The sequence below is a fragment of the Bombina bombina genome, chromosome 1 (genome assembly GCF_027579735.1).
Source record: "Bombina bombina isolate aBomBom1 chromosome 1, aBomBom1.pri, whole genome shotgun sequence".
NCBI classification, from domain to species: Eukaryota; Metazoa; Chordata; class Amphibia; order Anura; family Bombinatoridae; genus Bombina; species Bombina bombina.
In genome coordinates this window covers 1349516086-1349532773 of record NC_069499.1, presented here as the reverse complement: position 1 = coordinate 1349532773, position 16688 = coordinate 1349516086, and the positions used below count along the sequence as shown (strand labels likewise).

At 38.1% G+C, this 16688-nt stretch overlaps 1 protein-coding gene across 1 annotated transcript in view; it reads left to right on the top strand.

Annotated features, from left to right (window-relative positions):
- The window catches only part of IGSF8 (immunoglobulin superfamily member 8), a 35638-nt gene extending 28423 nt beyond the window's left edge, over positions 1-7215 (top strand). Inside the window, exons 5-7 of the mRNA XM_053703128.1 lie at positions 3825-4232; positions 6451-6606; positions 6793-7215. Coding sequence (XP_053559103.1) covers positions 3825-4232; positions 6451-6572 — 530 coding nt within the window. The 3' untranslated portion in view covers positions 6573-6606; positions 6793-7215. The remainder of the gene's footprint in view (positions 1-3824; positions 4233-6450; positions 6607-6792) is intronic.
- The last annotated feature ends 9473 nt before the right edge of the window (positions 7216-16688 follow it).

The window sequence follows — 16688 nt, the reverse complement described above, 5'->3', positions numbered from 1 at the left end:
TTTTAAAACTTCTCATAAGATTGATGAAATTTCAAATGACCGACAACATACTGAATTATCCTCCTCTGATGAGGATCTATCTGATTCAGAAGATCCTACCTCAGATATTGACACTGACAAATCTATGGAGTATATATCTATTAAAAGAAGTGTTGGTTACTTTGGATATTGAGGAATCTTGTCCTCTTGATACTAAAATTAGTAAACGTTTAAATTCTGTCTGTCCTGTGGTTACTCCAGAGGTTTTTCCAGTTCCTGATGCTATTTCTGATATGATTTCTAAGGAATGGATTAGGCCTGGTACTTCTTTTATTCCTTCTTCTAGGTTTAAGAAGTTGTATCCTTTGCCAGCAGCTAGATTGGAGTTTTGGGAAAAAATCCCCAAAGTTGATGGGGCTATTTCTACTCTTGCCAAATGTACTACTATTCCTTTGGAAGATTGTACTTCTTTTAAGGATCCTTTTATATAGGAAACTTGAATCTTATCTAAGTAAAGCGTCTATATTTTCTGGCTATATTCTTAGGCCTGCTATATCCATGGCTTATGTTGCAGATGCATCAACATTTTTGGTTGGAAAGCTTAGCGCAACAGGAAACAGATTCTGATTTGTCTAGCATTGTTCGCTTGCTTCAACATGCTAATCATTTTATCTGTGATGCTATTTTTGATATCATCAAAACTGATGTTAAATCTATGTCTTTCGCTATTTTAGCTAGAAGAGCTTTGTGGCTTAAATATTGAAATGCTGACATGGTATCTAAGTCTAGATTACTATCTCTTTCTTTCCAAGGTAACAATTTATTTGGTTCTCAGTTGGATTCAATTATTTCAACTGTCACTGGGGGGAAGGTAGTTTTTTGCCTCAGGAGAAAAGATCTAAGGGTAAATCTAAAGCTTCTAATTGTTTTCGTTCTTTTCGACAGAATAAGGAACAGATGGCCAATCCTTCCCCCAAAGAATCTGGTTCCAATTGGAAACCTTCAAGTTGGAATAAATCCAAGATTTTTTAAGAAACCAAGTTAAGAGCCCCCAAGTCTGCATGAATGTGCGGCCCTCATTTCAGCTCAGATAATGAGGGGCAGATTGACATTTTTCCAAAACATTTGGTCAGATTCTGTCCAAAATCAGTCGATTCAGAGTATTTGTCTCTCAAGGGTATCAAATAGGATTCGGAGTAAAACATCCTGTGAGATTTTTTTTTTCTCTCACACGTCCCAGCAAATCCAGTGAAGGCTCAGCTTTTTCTGAAGTGTGTTTCAGATCTTGAGCTTTCAGGGGTAATTATACCAGTCCCGTTTCAAGAACAGGGTCTGGGGTTTTATTCATATCTATTCATTGTCCCAAAGAAAGAAAATTCATTCAGGCCAGTTCTGGATCTGAAAATTTTGAATAGTTTTGTAAGAGTGCCAACTTTTAAAATAGTAACTATAAGGACTATTCTGCCTTTTGTTCAGCAAGGTCATTATATGTCCACGATAGACTTACAGGATGCATATCTTCATATTCCGATTCATCCAGACCACTATCGGTTTCTGAGTTTTTCTTTTCTAGACAAGCATTACCAATTTGTCGCTCTTCCATTTGGTCTAGCGACAGCTCCAAGAATTTTCTCAAAGGTTTTCCTTGCCCTACTTTCTGTAATCAAAGAACAGTTTATTGTAGTGTTTCCATATTTGAACGATATCTTGGTACTAGCTCAATCTTTACATTCTGCCAAATCTCACACGAATCAACTAGTGTTTCTTCAAAGACATGGTTGGAAGATCAATTTACCAAAGAGTTTCTTGATTGTGGCTATGTGCATGAAAGTTTTAGGTTTCATGACTGAAGCTACTAAAGATTTCAGGAAGACTTCCAGTCTATTTGTTGTCTTTTCTGGTTCTAGGAAAGGTCAGAAAGTTTCTGCCATTTCCTTGGCATCTTAGTTAAAGCTTTTGATTCATCAGGCTTATTTAGAGTTGAGTCAGGCCCCGCCTCAGAGAATCACAGCTCATTCTACTAGATCAGTCTCCACTTCGTGGGCCTTTAAGAATGAAGCTTCAGTTGATCAGATTTGCAAAGCAGCAACTTGGTCTTTGCATACATTTACTGAATTCTACCGTTTTGATGTGTTTGCCTCTACGGAAGAAATTTTTGGTAGAAAAGTTTGTTTTTTCTTTTCAATTATGAGAAAAACTTATTTTTTGGATGTGGATTTAATTTTTTCAGCGGAAAATGGCTGATTTTATTTCTATTTCCTCCCTCTATATTGACTCTTCTGTGGAGTACCACATCTTGGGTATTAATATCCCATACATCACTAGCTCTTGGACTTGCCAATTACATGAAAGGAAACATAATTTATCTAAGAACTTACCTGATAAATTAATTTTTCATATTGGCATATTGAGTCCATGAGACCCACCCTTTTTATGGTGGTTATGATTTTTTGTATAAAACACAATTATATTTCCAGTTCCTTTTTTGATGCTTTCTACTCCTTTTTCTATCACCCCACTACTTGGCTATTCGTTAAACTGAATTGTGGGTGTGGTGAGGGGTGTATTTATAGGCATTTTGAGGTTTGGGAAACTTTGTCCCTCCTGGTAGGATTGTATATCCCATACGTCACTAGATCATGGACTCTTGCCAATATGAAAGAAATTAATTTATCAGGTAAGTTCTTACATAAATTATGTTTTTTACCAGAATGTCCCTTTTCATTTTCTTTGTTTTTAAAAAAAAATAAATAAAAAATAAATTATTGAATAACAATTACAATACAGAGTTCAAAGTATCAGCTGGATACAGGAGTTCGTACATCGTTATGAGTTATACAATATTTCCTGTTAATCTGTTCAGAATAAAGAAAAGAGAAAATGAAAAAGGAGAGGGCCTCTTGTGGAGATTACCTATATTTGAGTTCAGTCTCGCTTCTATTACTCGTGACATACTGAGCTGTTTGTCCATGTTAGATATCCATCACGTGTGGTGGAGAAATTATATAGGTCCACAAATTAACAGTTAAAGCAGGTCTAAGATGTATATCTCAAACAAACAAAACACCATTCAATTCTCATATGTTTTCCTCTAAAGAAAAGTGTTAAGGGGTAGGAGGGAGTGGAGGAGGCCAGTTGGGTTAAAAAGGGGGGGGGGGGGTCCCTTTACTTTTCAATCACTAGAACAGGTATCTACAAATCTGTTTAACATTTAGGAGCCAGTAATAAAACTTAAAGGTGTAATTTCCTTTACATTTAATGCTATGCAACTGCTATAACAAATAATCTGTAAAATATTAAAGGGACAGTGTACTCAAGCAAGTAGTTAAGAGTACCTTGTATTCTAAGCAGCTGCAGAAACACCCTATCAAATGGATTTGGATATCTCTGTCTCTCCCACTCTGCACTGGGAGGTTTATTTCTGACGCAGTATTCATATTGATGGCAGTTTCAATAGGGAAAGTAGCTATTTCTAATGACCAAAGAAAAGGAACCATTTGTACACTCAAGCAGGTAAAATAAATCATAGGGATCATCTTCAAGGGAAGAAACCATTGCAATACAATGTCCCTTTAACTTCACCATTTTCTTTGCTGTAAGCAAATATGGAGTTGTGATATTTCTCTTATGTATACATTTGGAAAGTGAGTTATTTGAATTGTGATTGCTTACGTCAAAATATTTTTTAAACTGTTTGATTCTTTGAGTGTTATGCATAAACATTTTAATAACTAACTATGTTGATATAGAATATGTATGTATTTTCTATTAGTGATTCATGTTGTTTTTCTTTGTTGTCATCATTGGAATCTTCATTGTGCTTTCCATTATACTGTTTCCATTAGATGTTGGGCTTCAGGTCAACATGTGGCTGGCATCCCCCACGCTTCATAGTGGCGACACCGCACTTCTGCTATGCAATGTCTCCATAGACACTACACAGTCTGTGCATCTGGAGGTCAACTGGTGGGTGGAGCTGTCTGAAGATGAACCAGAGGAGAAAGATGGCCGATTGTTAGTGTCTGTAAACCGAGAGGGTGTTTCGGAACTGGGGATCCATGTGTCAGATAAGGAGCTAAGTGTAGACAAAGTGGAGCACCAGTGCTACAGGCTTCGCAAGTTCAATATCCAGGCAGCTGATGAAGGAAATTACCACTGTTCTGTAACAGCCTGGATTCAGTACCCAGACCGAAGCTGGTACAAAGCCACATCTGCAATATCCAACTCTATTATTGTGTATCCATATGCACATGGTAAGTACTGGAGGCAAATGATCACACAACAAGATATCTACCTCCCCACTTAGATAATCACTATGTAGTGTAGGGAACCAGTTTCTTCCAATACAGTCATATATTAACTATTTGTTAGGGATAGCTACCAGAATCCTTTTGTTCCAGTAAGATATTTTGAGAATGCCGCGGTGTAAGATACTAGTATCCAATGGCAGCTTTAATTGGGGTTGAGATGGATGCTAGCGCACCACCAATAATTGCCTTACCACATCCCAAACAAAATGTGCTGACACCCCTTTACATTATTTTAGACCCTTTTTATATGTACAGTGCTGTACCCATATTGTTTCCAAACTACTGCTGCTTAAATTTGATTGGCTCTTCCTTAGATCAGGGGTTGACAAATCTGTTTAAAATTCAAGAGCCAGTAGTAATATTTAGGAGCCAGACATACTTTTAGGAGCCAGACATTGGTATTTGTATATTGATATATGGAGAATAACCCTAAAAGTTAGGAGCCAGGGTGGGAATTCTAGGAGCCAGTGGCTCCCTGGCTTTATCAAGCCTTGCCTTAGATCATATTATCAGAAACGACCACAACCTGCATTCTAAGAACAACAGATGTCAAAGGGACACTAAAGTCAAAATTAAACTCCTTTGATTCAGATAGAGCATGCAGTTGTAAGGGACTTTCTAATTTACTTTTATTATCAAATTTTGCACATTCTATTTATATACAGAATTCTTGAGGCACTAGCTCCTACCGAGTAAGTTCATAGGGTATACAAATACTAGTCTGTGATTGGCTGATGGCTGTCACATGATATAGGGGCACCGCAAATGGAGAAAAGATACATTTTGTCATAAAAAAATCTGCTTATTTGAAATTCAGAGTAAGTTTCTTTATATTATTATCTTTATATGATGCACTTGTTAATTATGCAATTCTACTGTATTTAGTGGTCCTTTAAGGTTGATGCTAGATGAAGAGAGCTAAAGTAACTGTCAAGCAGCTAAAACAGGGTAGAAACTGAAAGAGGAACAAGAATGGAGAATAAGAATTTAGGTAAGGAAGGCAGGAAGTGGGTAGTTGATCACCCACTAGAATTGTTGGCGTTTTTTGTTAGCACTTTCAAATTATAATGTCTAGAAGTGTCAGTGCTAGTTAACTTTAGATGGTCACTATACAATGAGGGACCTGCTTACTTCTCTTTCAGTCATATAATGTAAATGCATTGAGATCAGTAACCAATATTCTCATTTAAAAAAATAAGTCAAATGAAATGAGATTAGTGGCCATTATCCCTGTGTTAGATGCTTGGCTCAGAGTGTGAAGAGACCAGCTTCAGGACTTGCAGTGTCATTAGTAACCAGTTTGTTTGTATTGAGATGTAAGAGAATAGCGCTACTCTGTTCCACAATGAAGAGAGGTAGGGACTCGGTTTACTTACCCAGATTATGTCCAGTAGAATGAAACCACCTCGTACATATATTATGACACAGTTGTATCTTGGCATTCCTTAAACCAAAATAATAATTGGAACATTTTAAAGGGACATAAATGCTATTTTTTTTTCTTTCATGATTTAGTTTGAAACACCTTTTCAATTTACTTCTGTTACTTCTTTAATTCTGTTATAAAATTTGCTTAATTCTCTTGGTTTCCTTTCTTGGAGCAGCAGTGCTAGGTGAACACATCTGATGAGCCAATGACAGGTGGCATATATGTGCAACCACCAATCAGCAGCTAACTTCTAGTAGTGCATTGCGGCTCTTGAACATACCTTGGTATGCTTCTTAACAAAGGAACCCAAGAGATCAACACAAATTAAATAATAGAAGTAAATTGGAAAGCTGTGTAAAATGCCATGCTCTATTTGAAGCATGAAAGTTTAATTTTGACTTTACTGTCCCTTTAAGCCATTTTTTATATTTGCATAGTAAATACCAGCAATTAAGGACTCAAATGCAAAATAAATGAATACAAAAGAAATATTTTGAAAGTGCGTCTTTCCACCCCACATACAAAGTGAGCGAATGTGCATTACTCCTGTTTCTGCTCCAGATGTGAACTGTTTACAGGTACTTCTACTTAGTAGGGCAATTTATGTCCCTTTATTGTTAGAGGGTGATAACATATGGACCATGTATATTTGTATGTTCACAAAACATGTTTCTATACTCTTCTTCCTCCCTACCTGTCTCCATCTTATGTGTTGTGTTTTTTAAACCGTAGCCAAAGATCTGCTCCTGATACCATTGGTTGGTGGAGTTGCCAGTGCATTATTTGTGGGGATCACCATCCTGTCCACAGTCACTTGCTGCTATATGCGACGTCTACGGAGCCGCAAAAGATGAAGTGTAAGGAAGTGCCATTGATCCCAGGAACTCAGTGAGTACCTTTTTTATATTTAATAGTAGTTGGGAGAAAAGAATATGGGTTAGGTGGATACATATAGTTTACAAATCACTTGTGATGTTGTGATGATGATTAAAATACATTTTTTCACAGAAATATAATTCTTAAGGTTTTGGAGTACAGTCTAATTAACACTCAGATTATTTTGTTTCTCTACAGGATTCCAAGCCCCAAAAAGCCAATAATGTGAAGCAATTGATTGTATTATATATATTAACGTCTCTACAAAAAGTTACCAGCTGTGGTACAATTGAGGTTCCTTTTCCTGAAGATGCTTTTTAGTGACAGATATTTCAAGCACAGTTTGGAAGAAAAGATGAAAGATCATCCATTCTTCAAGTGGCCATTAACATGAACACTGTTTATGTGTATTTTTTTTTTTAATACCCGTTGGGTAATTTAGAATGTTTTTCACAGTAAATATTTGTCATAAAAGGAAAATAATGAGGAGAACACCCCAGTAACAAGGATCTTGAAGGGTGAGAAATATTTTTTTATCGTTCTACTGTGTGACCATTGTTAAAACAATTTTCATGATTTTTAAATAATAGTCAGGAGAGAAATAATTACTAGTCTACTCAATGCTTGGACTTTTTGTCTATTTCTTACTGGCCTGGGCTTATTGGAAATGTGTGTATTCTATCTATCACGCAAACAATATCTATCTATATCTATCACGCACACACAATATCTATCACACACACTATCTATAGCTATCACACACACACACTATCTATCTATCTCACACACATTCACACACACAATATCCATCCTATCTAATTAATCTATCTCTTTATTTGTAAAGGTGGACAATGTGTGTGTATGTATGTGTGTGTATATATATTATATTATAATCTATACACTCAACGGCCACTTTATTAGGTACACCTTGCTAGTTGGACCCCCTTTTGCCTTAAGAATTTCCTTAATTTTTTGTGGCATAGATTCAACAAATTGTTGGAAACATTCCTCAGACATTTTGGTCCAAATTGACATGATAGCATACAAGGCAGGATGGATCCATGCTTTAATGTTGTTTATGCCAAATTCTGACCCTACCATCTGAATGTCGCAGCTGAAATAGACTCATCAGACCAGGCAATGTTTTTCCAATCTTCTATTGTCAAATTTTGGTTAGCCTCTGTGCGAATTGTACCATCAGTTTCCTATTCTTAGCTGACCGGAGTGGTACCTGGTGTGGTCTTCTGCTGCTGTAGCCCATCTGCTTCAAGGTTCATACTGAGATGGTATACAGAGATGGTATTCTACATACCTTGGTTGTAACGAGTGGTCATTTGAGTTACTGTTGCCTTTCTATCATCTCGAACCAGTCTATCCATTCACTTCTGACATCAACAAGGCATTTTTGTCCACACAACTGCCGCTCACTTCATATTTTCTATTTTTCTGACCATTCTCTGTAAACCATAGAGATGGTTGTGCGTGAAAATCCCAGGCGATGAACAAGTCGTCTTCAACACGTCTAGATGCCTAAATGCATGGAGTTGTTGCCATGTATTTGGCTGGTTAGCAATTTGTGTTACCAAGCAAATGAACAGGTGTACCTAATAAAGTGTATGTGTGTGTGTGTGTATATATATATATATGTACAGTATGTATATATTCTGTACACACACCGTGTTTTAACATTTCCTTTAAATAACTCTCTAGATGTGAGACAAAATGATGATGCTTTCTCCTGTCTCTTTGTTAACCAGTTTAAAGGGATTAAGATCATACTGTGTTTGTTCTTAACTTGAGCCTCCCATTAATTTAGTGTGTCTGCTGATATGGGGTTATTTGTCTTGGATAATAGATATATATATTGTCAGCTGGTATATTTGTTGTGACAATGTCGATGTTCTAGGCTAGACATAGTGTGACTTAGCAAACGGTTAATTCCTTGCAATTCATTTGTTGACTGTGTCAGAAATATATGCCCTGTGTGTATTAAATCCTTTCCCAAGCTTTATTGCATGACAGATTCACAATTCTGGGAGTTCTGTTTGGGATAATTATATATCTCCAGTCACTTCAAACTTTCTATTTATACTTGAACATCTTGGCACACCGCCTGAGTTTTTATATTTTTTTTCTTTTGTACCTACCGTTATTTTCTTTTTGTAATTACTCTTTTATGGTGCTGATGGTTTATACAGTTTGCCATCAAACAGGAGTAACAAGATACAGCGGAGTATAACTTGGCTACTTTGAAAAAGCATTGTATAAATGAAGAACGTGTGTGTGTGTGTGTGTGTGCAGACATATGCTAGAAGCAGTCTAGTTCCGCACTTTATAATTCTACCATTTTAAGAATAATTAAAGGTCACCGGTTTGTGTCATTTTACCACTTGCCCAGTTGGAAGAAAGACATTTGCTTGACCTGTTTCGAGAATGCACTTTATCTCTTGACATTCCTCCTTTTGCTGTGCGGGTTAGTGTAGTTGAGAAAACCCATATCGTGATTTTACGTTTAAATCTAGGTTTTATAGTTAATTTGTTGTAAGATGTTTATTCTTATAGTCATACTTATTGTGAGGTACCATTTAAACCACTGGTGCAATATGACTCTTGAATTCAGGTCACAAACTCATATTCAAATATTCATGAACCTAAACGCCAAATCTCTTCCTTGTAAACAGCCATTCACAAATTGTAAATACTGAGCAAATTCTTGTATACATTCATGCAACTTGTCTGAGCCATGATCTCATCTTATGCTTTGGAGAAAACAATTTTAAGTGGCCACTTGCCTTGTGGCAATGAGTACTTTGTTCAAAGCAAAATGTACTGCAATAGGGTTTACAGACTATCGTTGTAGGATCTTGTTGAAGGCACATTTCTTAAAACAGTAGATACTAAGTTATGCACAACCACTAAGTCAGGTTGCACAGACTATGAAAGCGTTAGTATAGAGCACAATGAGACATGGGTCGCACTGTTATGATTAGGACTCATTGACATTGATATATAACATGTTAATGTCTAACATTTGTCTGGTCTCATGTAGGATATTACTGGTAAAATGTAGGATCATATAGCACCTTGATTCTAGATCATTGAGGTGTACAAACAGGGCACAAAGATGGTGACTTGGAGCACAGGCCCAGTGCCATTTATAAACATTGACTTGCAAATAAGTGACATGAAGGATATAGTGGGGAGAAAAATAAACATGGTATATGCCTCAGTATTGTTTCTAAGAGAACAGAATGAGGGAAAGTATACAAAAAAAAGCTGATTTAAACGGACAGTAAGCACTTTGTAATTACAGGACACTTTTGTTGTTTGGTTATAGATTAACATATCAGCCAAGTCTAATCGTTTTTAAAACCAAATTAACCTCTTGTTTGCTGCAATAGGTTTTCAATAGCCAAATTCCACACACCATTTGCCTTATTTGGAGGAGCCAATCTGGGCTTCATTCCGCAGCTGACCAGTCTAGTCATATTAGTATCAAGTTCACTGTTTTGCGGTTCTCATCTGTTAAATCCAATTAGTGAATGCTATTATGTAGCATGGTTAGCCTTGATAAGTCTGCAGTGTGCTTTTTTAATTGAATTAGGAAATCCACAATTTACAGAGCTAAATTAATTGAAAGGAGCAAAATAAATAACTAAAGAAAACGGCAAAGTTGTTTACTGTGCTTAACTACATTTTTTATAATAAAATCTCAAGGTGTTAACTGTCCCTTTTTTAACCCTTTGAGTGCTAAGCACTTTCCCACCTGGGTGCTAAGGTTTTTTTAAATGTTTTTTAACACTGTTTTTAACACTGTTTTTAACAGTGTTAAAAAACAGTGTTTTTTAACACTGTTTAACACTGTTTTTAACACTGTTGGAAAGGTTAGGCGATTACCTTTCCAACGGTGGGTCTTGGGGGTCTGTAGCTGCTTAGATGCCTGAGATACAGGCTTTTAAGCAGCATGCCCCCTGCTCCTATATTTAACATTGTTAATGTTAAATAAAGTTGCACAGTGACGTCATCACGTTATTGCGCGTGACGTCATCACACAAAACGGGAAGCGCCGGCGATGCCTGGCATTATGCAGCACCGATCGCCGGGGTAGGATCGGGTGGGAGCCCCCAGATCTCCCTCAAGTTGGGAGGGTGCTTGTGACGGCTCTGAGCCGTCATTAGCACCAGAGTGGGAAATTCTGTGACGGCTCAGAGCCGTCATTAGCACTCAAGGGGTTAAAAAGTAATTCAAAAAGCACAGCCATTAATTCCCATTATAAATGTGACTATTGAGATCCTGCTCTGACTCAAAATCATTTTCATTGGAGCTTTGGTTGAAAAGGGGTCTGGAGCTGTTTGTCAGGTACAAGGCATATGTCTAGTGGTATGCAAAACCTTGTCACATGGCTGATGTGGGTCATTTGCCCCCAATCATTTACATATAGCTGTCTTACTATTTAAAATACTAGTATATCTATTTTGTAAAATGAAATGATCATCCAATGGAACAACAGATTTTAATTGTAAATGGTAATCACTGTGCCATGTCTCACCTTGTTATGTAACTGAAATAAAATATTTTAAATAACTGTGATTTGTCTCTTTATTGTGGAATATTACTGAAGTTGAATTGTTCATGCCCTATACAATGTATATCTTTTTCACAGTGCTTGTTTGCAATAATGTGTCACATGTCTCTCAGTTGCACAGGATTTATTGCATAGCCTAAGGATTATAATCTAGACATGCGGAGTAGGTCCGCTCCTATGGTTACACGTCACTATGAACATTCCTGTACCCCTCAAACATCCTACCAAGTTCCCTGATTGACTCTGGGGGAGCGTGCAGATGGTGGTGCTCTTGGATTAAAAAAGATCTTTTTGTCATGATTCTATGGATGAAAACACGTACGGATTCAGACCCCCCTGTGATACTAATTACTGTGACTAGCTTTTAAAGCGAATTGTCTTTTACATAGTTATCTTGCATTGCCATAATGAAAGATTCTGATATAGGGCTCATAAGCGGCTCTCAGCCCTCCAGGTTTCTTCTATCCGATTTATTTTTGTAGCCTATACTGCTTGGAATACACTTGGAGGCAGAGTCATTAGGTGCCGTTTTATGTACAACAAAGAAGACACGCTGTGTGTTTAATGAACCATGCTGAAGGGAAATCAGCTATATACTGTTAGTGTAATATTCAAAACTAGAAATAGATTAATACAAGGTCATTTTATAATACTGGCACAAGGTGGCAGCAGTTTGCATAATAAGGGCTTTTGCAGATTGTATTGTGGTCCAGACGGCCATTGACTTTCTGTGTAATAAGGAGCCTTGCCAGCTGAGAGGGATACAGCTCTGAAATGCTTTTGATTTGCTTGGGGCCATAGTGCCTCTAGCACAACTGCAGCACGATCACTTCTTTCCCTACATGGTACAGCAATCCATATAATTGGAAAAAAGTGACTGCCCTTGGCCTCTTCATAGTAAGAGAAGGGAGCAACATTTTGATACCCAGTGGCCAGTTCTCTTACCAGGTAGAGAGGATTCTCAATGTTCTGTTTAAGTGAGTCTCTTGCAGCTAAGTAATATGTCACCTTGCAGATTGCTGTTTACAGTCTTTCCAGTACACCTAACACGTTTGAGTGATTTTGTTGACAGCCAGCAAAGAAGTCTTTAGTGTTTGTGTTCTGCTCGATTACCCTCAAGGCCTTCTGTAGACATATTCCTCTAAATAATAATGGTACTCCATGCACAATCTGGTTATGTTTTCTTACAAAGTTTGCGTTATTTTTTTTGACCTAGGATTCAACCATTTCATTATTTTGTGAGTGCTTGGTCTTGGAGATCATTTTGTGCAAACTGTTGCTTACTGCACCTTAGAGTGGTTTCAGCAGACATAGAGCAGTTCCAGCTTTCACAATCCATAATAATAATCAGTAAATAGTAAACTCAGTTGCGCTTTATTACTGAAGTAAGCCATGTTTACATTTTTTCATAGTGTTTTAAGTCACAATTGTGACGTTGCTGCTTCTGTCATCGGTACCTGTCCAAGCTCATTGATAACTAAAAGTCTTTGTATCTCTTATGTATAAAATACAGGATGCTGCAAGCCTGTCTATCAGTGTTACTGGAGTATGTGGTCCCCAGCAGATCTGGCCTTAAAGGGACCTACACATCAATATAAAGAAAAGGCTCATTTATTTATTTTTTTACTTTGTGCACATCAAAAGAGGTGTGCTAGTAGTGCATTTGCACTTGCCTTGCAAAGAAGCTTGTGATTACAAATCAGCTGATAAGTATGTGACTTAAAGGGAAACTAAACCCAACAATTTTCTGTCTTGATTCAGATAGAGAAAACAAATTTAAACAACATTACAATTAACTTCTATTATTTATTTTGCTTCATTTTTTTTAGATATCTATAGTTGAAGACAAAAGACATGCACATGGGTGAGCCAATCACATGAGGCTTCTATGTGCAGCAACCAATCAGCAGCTACTGAGCCTATCTGGATATCCATTTCAGCAAAGAATATCAAGATAATAAAACAAGTTAGATAATGGAAGTAAAGTAGAAAGTTGTTTAAAATTGCATGCTCTTTCTAAATCGTGAAAGAAAAAAATGTGGGTTTCATGACCCTTTAACCCCTTAACGACCAAGGACGTACGCCACTTGTCCTCAAAAAAAATACAGTTAATGACCGAGGACGTGTGGCGTACGTCCTTGGTCTGGAAAGCAGCTGGAAGCGATCCTGCTCGCTTCCAGCTGCTTTCCGGTTATTGCAGTGATGCCTCGATATCGAGGCATCCTGCAATAACCCCCCTTGGCCATCCGATGCAGAGAGAGCCACTCTGTGGCCCTCTCTGCACCGGACATCGGTGGCCGGTATCGTTGGTGGGTGGGAGCAAGTCTGGGAGGCGGGTGGGCGGCCATCGATGTGCCGGGTGGAGTGGAGGGGGGGCGGGATCGGGTACGGGACATACGGGGGCGCGCACGGGAGCGTGCACGGGGGGCGGCGGGCGGGCGCGTGCATGGGGTGGGAGCAGGAGGGAACCGCTACACTGCATAAAAAAAAAGTTAAGAAAAGTTTAAAAAAAAAACATAAAAAAATAATAATGCTCATCTAAGGGTTCCTGAAGGGGTGGGGGGTTGGTCTTGGGGGGGGGGGGGAAGCTACGCTACAGAAAAGGGCAAAAAAACCCCAAAAATCATACAGTACCCAAGATGGCGCCCATTAAGGCAGAGGGGGAGGGTTAGAAAGCTGCTTGGTGGGGGATCAGTGAGGTTAGGGGCTAAGGGGGGATCCTACACAGCAGCATATGTAAATATGCCAAAAAAAAAAAAAAGCCCAAATATAGCTTTTATTTTAGTACTGGCAGAGTTTCTGCCAGTACTTAAGATGGCGGGGATAATTGTGGGGGAGGGAAGAGAGCTGTTTGGGAGGGATCAGGGGGTCTGATGTTTTAGGTGGGAGGCTGAGCTCTACACTAAAGCTAAAATTAACCCTGCAAGCTCCCTACAAGCTACATAATTAACCCCATCACTGCTAGCCATAATACACGTGTGATGCGCAGCGGCATTTGGCGGCCTTCTTATTACCACAAAGCAACGTCAAAGCCATATATGTCTGCTATTTCTGAATAAAGGGGATCCCAGAGAAGCATTTACAACCATTTGTGCCATAATTGCACAAGCTGTTTGTAAATGATTTCAGTGAGAAACCTAAAATTGTGAAAAATTTAACGTTTTTTTTAATTTGATCGCATTTGGTGGTGAAATGGTGGCATGAAATATACCAAAATTGGCCTAGATGAATACTTTGGGTTGTCTACTACACTACACTAAAGCTAAAATTACCCCTAAAAGCTCCCTACATGCTCTCTAATTAACCCCTTCACTGCTGGACATAATACACGTGTAGTGCGCAGTGGCATTTAGCAGCCTTCTAATTGCCAAAAAGCAATGCCAAAGCCATATATGTCTGCTATTTCTGAACAAAGGGGATCCCAGAGAATAATTTACAATAATTTAAGCCATAATTGCACAAGCTGTTTGTAAATAATTTCAGTGAGAAACCAAAAGATTGTGAAAAAATTAGTGAAAAAGTGAACGATTTTTTGTATTTAATCGCATTTGGCGGTGAAATGGTGGCATGAAATATACCAAAATGGGCCTAGATCAATACTTTGGGATGTCTACTAAAAAAAAATATATACATGTCAATGGATATTCAGAGATTCCTGAAAGATATTAGTGTTCTAATGTAACTAGCGCTAATTTTGAAAAATAATGGTTTGGAAATAGCAAAGTGCTATTTGTATTTATGGCCCTATAACTTACAAAAAAAGCAAAGAAGATGTAAACATTGGGTATTTCTAAACTCAGGACAAAATTTAGAAACTATTTAGCATGGGTGTTTTTTGGTGGTTGTAGATGTGTAACAGATTTTGGGGGTCAAAGTTAGAAAAAGTGTGTTTTTTTTTTCCATTTTTTCCTCATATTTTATAATTTCTTTTTATAGTAAATGATAAGATATGATGAAAATAATGGTATTTTTAGAAAGTCCATTTAATGGCGAGAAAAATGGTATATAATATGTGTGGGTTCAGTAAATGAGTAAGAGGAAAATTACAGCTAAACACAAACACCGCAGAAATGTAAAAATAGCCTTGGTCCCAAACGGACAGAAAATGGAAAAGTGCTGTGGTCATTAAGGGGTTAAACATTTCTGCTGCTTCTACATACCTAGTGTAGTTTGTGCTCTGCATTGGATCAGCCCACTGCTTAAATTCAAGGGACAAAATTGACCTGCTTTAAAAAAATAGATATTTTTTTGTAGCTGTATAGTATTATAAGGCAAAAAGGGATTTTCCTTGTTTGATGTCTGGAACTAAGCTTGCAGTAGATGGGAAGTATATGGATGTCAGGAACAGGCAAAGGTCAACAGATAAGTAGAACCAGATGTCAGCGCACAGTGTTAATCCAGGAAAGTAGTCCAAAGCCTTGTCAAAGTTCAATATCGGAGTATCTGTCAAAAACCAGTTGTCACAGCAGAAGAAACAGGCAAAAGGATAGTCATAAGTTCTGTTCCAGAGGTCAGTACCCAGTAAATTAGTCATTAGATCAGGGTACATGAAAAGGATACAGTTAGAAGCCCAAACCAGAAAGCAATACAAAGGAAAAAAGCCAGAGTTCCCATGTGATTAACCAAGCACTGTATTGGCACCTAAACCACTGTAGGGTCACTTCTGACATTCAGGTTACAAGTAGCGCTAATTACAGTCATGTAATGTTAATTGCAGAAGCCTGCAGATCCTGTGTGCTAAACTTAGTGCACCCATCCAGAGCCTTTTCACCAAGGTGCCCATAGTGTACCCTGCTCTAACCACAGGTCTAAGCTTCTATTCAGTGGAGCCCGGGGCTCCAGCCTTGCTAACGGTTCTCCTAACAGCATAGTTCTTGCTGTTTAGGTGAGGACCTAAGACCCTTAAAAGTAAATCTTAAATCACTATTAACAAAGTGCTTTTTGCTTAACACACGTCACTTTGACCAGTGCAGTAACAAATCCCTGACCTCAGCCACAATAATCCTTGGTGCCTATATGATATAGGTACTGGTATTGTTAGTACAGTAAGCCCAACTGTAGCCTCCCACCACTGGAATTAAACCTAAATACTCTCGCAGTGCTAACATCCCCACCTCACTAAGCAGCCCCAGATCCCTCTGTGTTCCCCCCACCATAAGGACCCCTAAAATGTCCACAAGAGCAAACCCACTATCACCAAAGGGATTATGCAATGCAAGCCACAGAACACAGCAAAACTAAACTATTTCCCTAAATTATTTCATGTTAAAACCTCTTCATGCTGCAGCAACAGATGTTGCCACTGTTTAGCCATCTGATTTGAATTGTTGTACTGCTTTGTGTTGTCAGGTTGACCCCTTCCATCAGCTGTGTCTCTTCATCCATATAATTTTGATGTTGTTCTCATTTGGTAACTTGGGGATTAAACTGTGTTGTCCTAGAAAATGACAATGTGCATTCTTACTTGCAATACTGAGCATAATGTCCCTAATTAAAAGCACATGAAACC